Below are 9,150 nucleotides of genomic sequence, written 5' to 3' on the forward strand. Positions count from 1 at the left end.
CCCTACCTCTGAGCTGCCCTCAGAACCCTCTGGAACCAGCCGTCCCTTCTGCCGGCCCACGTTCCTACTTCCTGCTTGTGGCCCCAACCTGCAGGGACTTCCTGGACCCCGGGGCTGGGTTATGGGTCTCTATCTACATCCTCAGTTCCTAGGACGCAATCCCGAGATCTCAATGTTCCCCAGAAAGGCACGAAGGGAGCAGGTCTTGTCACGTTTGTGGGGTTCAAATGGTGAGGGCCCTCTGTCCAGAGGACTCCTGGCCAACAGGAGGCCAGGCGGGCATCTCGCTCAGGTCCACAAGGCTGGGATACCATCCGCCGGCTCCCTGCTCCCCACTCCTCCTCCCTCTGCCGACCTCAGCAGTCCCCATCTGCAGAATGGGCACACGGCGAGCCCGCCTTCCGCTCACGCTGCCCCAGGCTCACCCATCATGCTCTGCCGCTCCTCCTTCTTCCGGGCCTTCTGCTTAGCCTCCAGCTGTACCACCGACAGGGCTGGCCCCACAGTGGGGCTGGGCAGGGCGCTGGCTGCAAAGCGAGCCAGGAGGCCCAGCCCACTCTCCTCCAGGCCCGGCGACAGGGCCCGCTCCCGGGCCCCCAGCCTATAGCCGCCGGCCTCGTCCTCCTCCTCCTCCAGCCCCTCGTCCTCCTCCTCGGAGCTCTCATCTGGTGTGCAGAAAACAGGGGCCAAGTCAGACTGCGGCCGGCGCCCGGCACCCCCACCGCCACCCGGGCCCCAGCCCCCTCGCGAGCCAGCGCAGGATGCGGTGGCCCCCGGTCCCTCCCGTGTCCCCTCTGCCCAGTCACACGGAGCCCTGAGTGGGCCAGACACGGCAGCGGCTGTGAGTCTCGGAGTGGGCTTCTGCCAGGGGCCACTGGCATGCACCTGGGCTGGGACGGGGACGGACACAGACAAGGACTGGAGACGGCTCTCTCCACAGTCACACGCACACACGCACCCCGACATACAACATGAAGGCTGAGAGGAGGCAGGAAGGAAGAGAAGGGAAGAGGAGGCTGAGGGGGAGGCGGGGGCTGGGAGGCGTCCTCCAGGGAGCTGGAGGCCCAGGGCTGGCAGCAGGAGAAGGTGGAGTTTGGTGTCTCTTGGGTGAGCAACAAACCCCTAGAGTTCAAGTTCAAAGGTGACTTCCACCGACACCCCCATTTGGGGGTACCCAGGCAGGTCACTAAGTCTCATCTATACCCCTCTTTTCTCTACTCAGCTGTAGGGAGGCTCAAATGGGGTCCCCCAAGGGGATGGGAGAAAGGGCTTTGCAGATTCCATGAGGACCTCAGCTCAGGGCCACCCCACAGTCCACCAAAGGGGACAGGGCTGTCCCTGGGCCAGGGAACTGCATGTACTAGTGCTGATTCAAATGGGCCAAAACAGACTCAAGCCTGGGGCTACCACTGAGTAATTAACAAACCCTGGTGGTGCTGAAAGCCAAGGTGAGCAGTTCAAATCCCCCAGCCACTCCTCAAGAAGGATGGGCGGTCCCCACACAGCAAGATTTACAGCCCTGGACACTCAAAGTCGCGAGGTGGATGTGACCGGACGGCAAGATGCAGTCCGGCTCGGTTCTGGCGTTAAACTCTGGGACCTCGGCCAGCAGCTCAGGAGAAGGAGGTGACTCGACCCCGTGCAGAACTGCACTGTGTCAGGTTCGTCTTCCTGGGCGTAGACTGCCAGGTCGTGCTTCTGAAGCCCCTCAGGGTGGTTCAAACCATCACCTTTCGGGTGAGCTAAAATAATCCACTGCCATCGAGTCACAGAGCCTCGCAGGCGACCCTCGGGTGGGTTTTCGGGCGGCTGTAAGTCACACGGGGAGACTGCCCGTCTTTCGCCCTCGAGGTGCTGGTGCATCTGAACCACCACTGAGGCACCCTGGGCCAGCCAGCCGCACACTGCGGACGTCCCCCCAGAGCTCCCGGGTGCAAACCCAGGGGCCTTGCTTACCTACAACCCACTAGAAAAACCACTGCCCGTAAGTGGGTCCTGACGTCCATCAACCCTGCAGGAGGGCACTTACCCCTGGGGTGTCTGAGGCTGGAAAGCTGGAAGGGAGCAGACTGCCTCAGTTTCTCCCAAGCAGCAGCTCATTGGTTCAACCTGCCCACTTTTCAGTTAGCAGCCCAATGTTCAACCCACTGTGCCACCAGGGCTCATTAAAAAAAAGGTGTCCAGCCCCAGCCTGGGACTTGAGAGAATGGTGGGTGGACACAGCCACTGTGCTTACACCCTGGGTGCCTGACCCTTCTGTCTGGGGAGTGGATAATGAGGCCTCTACGAGGCCGGCCTTGCTGGGTCCAGCAGGGGAACCAGGACACAGGCTACCACTCTGTAGGGCCCACAAGGGACAGGAAGGGAAGTCAGTGCTCCGTGCAGCTGTTCTAAACCTAGCCCCCTTCCCGTCCCCCCTAAAGACTGTCTGAAGGTAGAAACGTGCTTCCATCCTGATGCAGGGCAAGAATGCAGGACTATGACCAGGGTCTGCTATAGAAAATGAGGGGCAGAGACCCCTGCTGAGCCTACACCCTGGTCTCTGAGGTCCCTACCCCAGGGGCCTAGGGGAGCATGCAAGCCTGAACTGTCCCATCAGAGAAAATGTGCTCTGGCTCCGGGGCAGGGCTCTGGAGGACAAAGGAGCCAAGTCTAACCACCAAGTCCACGTTCTCCTGCTGCCTCCATGGGTGCCAATGAGGGAGGGGTCCTGTGTGTGCCCAGCTGCGGAGGAAGCCCAGGTCCCTGCTGGGACTACCTGAACGATGACATCAAAGGAGCAGGAGAGGAGGCAGGGAAGGAGGGGTCTGTTAGGAGGAACGCAAGGCAGGGAGGGGGCAGTCCCCAGAGCGATGGATGGCACGGGATGGAGCGGCCAGCGGGCAGGCGGCAGGGGGGGCAGGCAGACAGTGCACACGTGCGATCCAGTCACATGGCGACGTCACATGGTTCGTCTCCAGCCAGCAGGCCACAGCAGCAAAGCAGGCTAGGTGTGGGCAGACTCCCCACAGCACCTGGGTCCCCCCCAAGCGGGCCTGCTCGGGCACGGCCAATCTGAGAAGAGGGGCCTGGTGGGGCGATGGACTGGCTGAGGAGGGGGCGTGGGGCTGGGCGTGTTGCCGGAAGGTTTCTCTTCCAAAGACCCCCTTCTTCGGCTGTTCAAGTGTAGAAACTCCAGAACTCTAGGAATCGTGGGGGAGGGGGAGGGGGCTGGTTCTGGCTCTAGAACGTTCTACCACCCGGAAATGTCACACGTGGGCAGGATTCAGAGACCTCATGAGGATAAGCCAGAAGCAGCCCAGTCCCAGTACTTCAGGCCAGAAGAGCCTTGGTGAAAGCAAAAAAAACCCCCCCAAAAAACCAAAACACCCACAAAAAGGATGTGATTTCCAGAAGTGCAGGTGTCCCCTTGGAGGAGGAGTTCCAAGGTGGCTGGCCAGTGTGGTGGGGCTGAGCTCAGGGCCTGTAACAGCGCCTTCCACCAGCCAGGCCTGAGGACTCCAAAAATTCTTCCAGAATTACCCACAGGCGGGGTAACAGAGCTAGCTCAGGGTCGGGGCAGGGGAGAAATGCCACCATGAAGAAACTCACGGGAAAGCGGGAAAACGTTTTGTTTTGGTGTTTGATCTTGGATCCGTACGTGCGGGGGTGGCTGTAAGAACTTTGGTTTGGTTTCCTCAAACCCAAGGAACGCCAAGGCGACCTCCTGCTGCCATTACCCAGTGGGGCACCCCCGAGGAGGGGAGGTGGAGGGGGACAGAGAGAGAAGGGTTTTGCCTACCTACGGAGCAAGGAGCCTGGCTGGGGCTCAAGCTCGGGGACCCGCTGCGCTGTCTGCCTACTCCCAGCCTCCGCTCTGCGTCCAGTATGCAGCGTGAGAGCAATGGAAGAGACCGAAACAGACATTCAAAGCATCATGGGAAGGGGGCGAGGGCGAGGGATGGGTAAGCTGCTGGAGGAGAAGCAGACACGCTAGAGAAAAGCTGAGCCAAGTCAGGGGTTTAGTGCCGAGGGTCAGTAAGGCCCTATTACCCAAATATCCCTTCGCAAGGCCTGACCAGAGGTCTGTTTGCAGGGGTGGGCGACCAAGTCAGTGCCTCAAGCCAGGGGGCCTCGTCCCCACCCATCAACCACCCCCTTCTCGAATCTGGGACCCTACAGAGTGGACAGAGACCCTGTCCCCTGGGGCTACCGTGTCCAACTTAGAGCAGGGACGACTCCAGCTGCTTCTACCTCCTACATCTTCCTAAGAGTTCAGAGGGGAAGGGAATCTGCTTCAATGAATGGGTCTGGGGTCAGGCAGAGGCTGCAAAAACTAGGGAGCTGAACCCTGATTTGAGGAGGAAGGGAATAACTGTGGGGGGGGAGGTGCCCTAGCTAGGAGGAAGGATGGAAGGCAGAGAGAGGGGGACAGGGAATCATCGAAGCTGGCGGCTCAAAACCAAGCAGACTAGGGACCTAGGGGCCTCTCTCCTCAACCGGCCAGGGGCTCAGGAAACTGGGAGCCCAAGGGAGCTGGCTGTGCTGTGTCACGGTCCAGTCACCCAGATGGGTCTCTGCCAATTTGGAAAGGAGGCGTGGCAAGGGAGACCAGGACTGTACAACCCCAGGGTCCACTTCTGCATCTGTCTCAGTGAGCTCATGCCCTGATGTGCCTGCCTGGCTCAAGCACAGGGTCAAGTGCTGGACACTGGATGCTGCTGTTCCCCTGGCCATACTGGGACACTGCCCTGAGGTAAACCCTAAACCTGGGCTTTGGACACCTACCCTGGGACTCACGTGTTCCCCTTCCTGGGACACTTGGGATTGAATGGAGCACGGGCCCACCCTCACTTCTAACCACAGAAGTGTACTTCTGCAATCAGAAGTCGGAACCAGAGGTGCTCGGACTTTGTTGACTGGGGACGCCACGGAGACCCCCTGGCTGAGGCAAGGGCTGAGCGGAGGCCGAACGATGCCACTGGACTCACTGCCCAGCGCTCTTTCTGAAGCCCCACGCCACGTCCTTCGGCCGGGGCTTTTGCCTTGAACAAAAATCAAGGGGTCCGTTGGACCATCTCGCCCCTGCAGTGCCCACACGCCCTTCAAAACAGAAACACGTGTCGGAACACGATGTCAGCGAATGGAGCATTCTTGACCAGTGCTGCGTACAAGTTAGCGCTTAGGAAAATAAAGACAGACAAGCAGCTGAAAAAAATGAAAAGAAAATCAAAAGATGAGGCTGGAGGTGGAAGCAGTTGACTCTAGACCTGTGTACAAATGGGATGAGCGCCTTTAGCTTCCAGGGATATTTGAATAATAGAGGAAAGCAGTGGCAGTAATTCCATCACTTGCTACTCCTTTGGGGGGGGGAGGGGAGCGGGAGGGAGGGTAGAGGAACAAAATGAGGGAAGCGTCCACCTACTGTCTAGTTCAGGACACAGCAAGAGAGACAAGGCACACGGGTTTAGTTAAAAATGAACTCGATATGTTTAATAAAGCTTGGTATTACCAAAATCGCGGTACAGACATCAAGTCACACGCCCACACGACAGAATTCCATTTACAAAATGTTCCTTCAGGAAGCCTCCAGCGGGCCGTCCGTGCCAAAAGAGAACCCAACCCAAGCCTGTGGTCTAGGTGGGCAGGAAAAAAAAATAAAGTAAGAAGGAACTTAGGGGGAGGGGAGGGAAGGGAGGAGAGGAGGGAGAGTGAGAAAAGTGAAGACTAAAAATCAGTCCGTATAAAAAGCTCAAAAAGAGCTAGCCAAAGATATTATCACAGTGATACAAGTACAAATAAAAACAAAAGCGAAAAATCAAAAAAGAAGTAGGCGGATAAGGCAGGCTACGCTGCCAAGAAGCAAGATGGCCGCGCGTGGTGGCCATCGGGACGGCCGCCCTCTCTCCCGCGCTCGCTTTCTCGCACTCACTCGCTCGTTCTAAGACACGGAAGGTGGCGTGGGTTTTGAGCTAGTAACCTTGGTCAAACGAGTCCTCCTCCGAAGAGTCACTGAAGGAGGAACGCGGGTCGGCCTCTTGCAGCAGCAAGCAGAACGGCTGCTTCCTGCCGGCGGCCGCCTTGGCTTTCAGAGTCCGGGGGCCCCCCAGGCCCCGCTTGGCCAGCTTAGGGCCCCCGGCGGGCTTGCTGTTCTTGGCCACCATGCCACACAGAATGGAAGAGGTCAGTTTGGAGCCGGAGGGCCCTTGGCCAGCCCACTCGTCCTTCAAGAACTCTTCATCTTCCTCCGAGTCGGTATCTGCAGTCAAAGTGTTTAACAGAGGTGAGTCACGGCGCTGCGCAGGGGTGCTCACTAGCTTAGGGCTTTTAGCGCTCTGGGGAACAGTCCGGGTCGAGCCAGGGTGGGGAGCTCCGGGTGCCTGTTGGCCAAGGAGAAAAGCTAGGCTAGGCCGGCGGCCAGTCAGCAGGAGGACCGAGGTGGCCTCGCAGAGCTGGGCCCTGAGTGCCTGGAGCCCGCATCCCCGCCACCAGTCACATCACTGAGCACCACCAGCGGGGACACGGGGGACACGGCGGTCACTGCTGTCCTCTCCCTCCACACGCTCCTTTTGGGGAAGGTATTCCTCAGTGGCTCAGCAAAGTCCTTCTCCCCCAAACACGGGCCAACAAGGAGCAAGCTAAAGGCGCCTGGGGTGGACTCCCCACTTACGACAGCAGGGAGCTGGTGGGTGGGCAGCACCGCGGCACGTGGCCGATGACTGCCAGCAGGGACCGTCCCCTCCCCGCCCGCACGCCGGGAGACGGACGTCTGAGCTGTTCCACCTCTCCGAGCAGAAGGCCAACCAGCTTAGAGGAAGGGACAGTCCCGGGCACAGCCCTGCTCCCTTCCAGCCCTGCCCTACTCCACGTGCTTCACAAGCTGCGCTGCCCAACGAGACGGCACCGGGAAAACGGGCTCACGGCCAGAGCCTGTCATCTCCGATCCGGCCCAATCCTCAGGGGACGCGAGGAGTGTTAACAAATGCTGCGACAGTGCCGGCCTCTCCGAGCCCAAGAGAAGCCGCACATAGCGAGGGGTCAGGTCTGGGGCCACTTCCACGACATCACCCTTTCCACTAGGGGACCCAGCACAAGGATGAGCCGGCAACTCAGGGTTCCGAGACCAGCAAGCTGTCACCTCCCATCTCGTTCTAACTAGAGCGCTCCTGTCCTCCAACCCCTGCCTCCTTGAGCCGCGCCACAGGCTCTTCCCTCCAAGCACTCGATGCAGCCCCTGCAAACCAACGTGGAAAAGCGGGTGCTGTGCCCTCACCTCCGGTCCGCCACCAGCGCAGCTCTCTGCTGGCAAGCCCAGCCCCTGTGAAAGCCTGTGCTCTGATGGGCCTAGAATTCAACACAGCAAACGTACACGTACGTGTACTGAATTCTGGTGGCACACCACGGCCATGCTCTAGCTGGAGAGAGAATTTCTAACTTCCCTGCTGCTGTTTTCTGATTTAGGGCGTTGGTGGGTGGTGCAAGGGGCTGTGTGCTTGATTACTGGCCAAAAGGTTGGCAATTCCAACCCATCCAGAGGAACTTGCTAAGAAAGTCCTGGAGACAGATATCCTGAAGGTCCCAGCCTCAAAGACCTTACGGAGCTCGGTTCTCCTCTGACACACATGGGGTCACCATCCGTGAGATCGACTCGGAAGCAATTGGTTCTCCTGCCCACAAATCGGTCTTAGAAACTGAGTTACAGAACTGTCCCTCCATCTACATATGGGCACGTGAGTGTGTGCACACACACTCCCATCTGCAGGAGATCCACTAGTCAGAGTACCCCAAAGACCTCGGCAAACTCACTGCCATCGAGTCACATGCAACTCACAGCACGCAGGCACCAGCGTTTCCAAGGCTGGAGATCTTGAAAGAGGAGCGAACTGGTGGGGGGGGGGATGGGCGGGGAGAGAAGTGCAGCAATGAATGAATGGAAATCCAAAATCTCTGTAAATGCTCATTAAAATTATTAAAAATAATAATAATAACAATAAAATGTGAAAAAAGGAACAGACTGATAAACTAGTATAAAATAAAAAGTCAACTTCAGGAGGGCAACAATTAATGAAAGAAAACCTTTTCTGTAAATTATACTTAAAATAACAAAAGAAAAAATTTTATTTAATAAAAAAAGTAATGAATACTTCTCTTAAGGAAACTGAAGTTGTCAAGAATGCAGAAATGATTTTATGAAACACAATGTATATGAACTTTGTGAGTAAACCAATATACAATAAAACAATATGTAAATTTTTTTTAAAGGAACAGACTGCCTCATCATTTTCTCTCAGAGCAGCTGGATTCAAACTTCAGACCTTTTGGCTAGCAGCCCAATAAATCATGTACTATGAAGCCACCAAGACTCTTTAAGACCTCAAGGACCACATCTCTAACCTCCAGTCCAACCCCCGTGTACCACACCAGGAAGTGAAGGTACTGGGGTTCCTCCAGGAAGCAGCAAGCCACACTCACAGATGTTCTTTTGCAGATCCTAGAAGCCGCCTTCTCCCCCCATCCTGACCTGCACCACCCACTGAGAGCTGAGAAGAGCAAAGGAAGCCCTTGGTCTCTCCACCTTTGGCCTCTGAGCCTGTCCCTTTCAACCGGTTCTGAGTCCAGGGAGTGCTATCCCGACCATGCCCACGGGAACTCAGCTGGCAGAGGCGCCTGCCAGCCTCCACGTCCAAAGACAGGACAGACGGCCTCTGGGATCAGACTCGCCTCATGTCCACGGGCATCATAATTAGCGGCCTGCTGGTAGAACCACCAGGGCACAAATGGTGAAAAAATAACCCAAGCTTCACGCTGGGCCACACATCTCATTGTGCTTCACCCAGAAGGCCCCCATCAGCCCTGCCCGGCAGGTGAAAATACCTGGAATCCAGATCAAAACACGTTCTATTTTCTTTCCTCAAGAAAATTTTATTATAACAGAGTAACTTGAACCTTAACATTAAAGTTGGTCAGAGTCGGTGGATGCACCGCAACAGGCAGGTGCTGGCAGAAGTCTTCCAGCCCGGCCAGCGGCCAGGGCTCAACCGGCAACCAGGGCTCAACCGGCAACCAGGGCTCAACTGGAGGCCAGGACTCAGCCAGCGGCCAGGGCTCAACCGGCGGCCAGGGCTCAGCCAGTGGCAGCCAGCGTTCAACCGGCAACCAGGGCTCAACTGG

General features: G+C 57.3%; 1 protein-coding gene across 1 annotated transcript in view; it reads right to left on the reverse strand.

Annotated features, from left to right (window-relative positions):
• Nucleotides 1-9,150, reverse strand: part of TNRC18 (trinucleotide repeat containing 18) — a 124,532-nt gene that overhangs the window by 41,164 nt on the left and 74,218 nt on the right. The window contains exons 17-18 of the mRNA XM_006889751.1: nucleotides 5,960-6,238; nucleotides 426-665 (exon numbers count right to left, since the gene is read on the reverse strand). Coding sequence (XP_006889813.1) covers nucleotides 426-665; nucleotides 5,960-6,238 — 519 coding nt within the window. The remainder of the gene's footprint in view (nucleotides 1-425; nucleotides 666-5,959; nucleotides 6,239-9,150) is intronic.

The sequence above is a fragment of the Elephantulus edwardii genome, unplaced genomic scaffold (assembly GCF_000299155.1).
Source record: "Elephantulus edwardii isolate Elephantulus edwardi_28Jun2011 unplaced genomic scaffold, EleEdw1.0 scaffold00080, whole genome shotgun sequence".
NCBI classification, from domain to species: domain Eukaryota; kingdom Metazoa; phylum Chordata; class Mammalia; order Macroscelidea; family Macroscelididae; genus Elephantulus; species Elephantulus edwardii.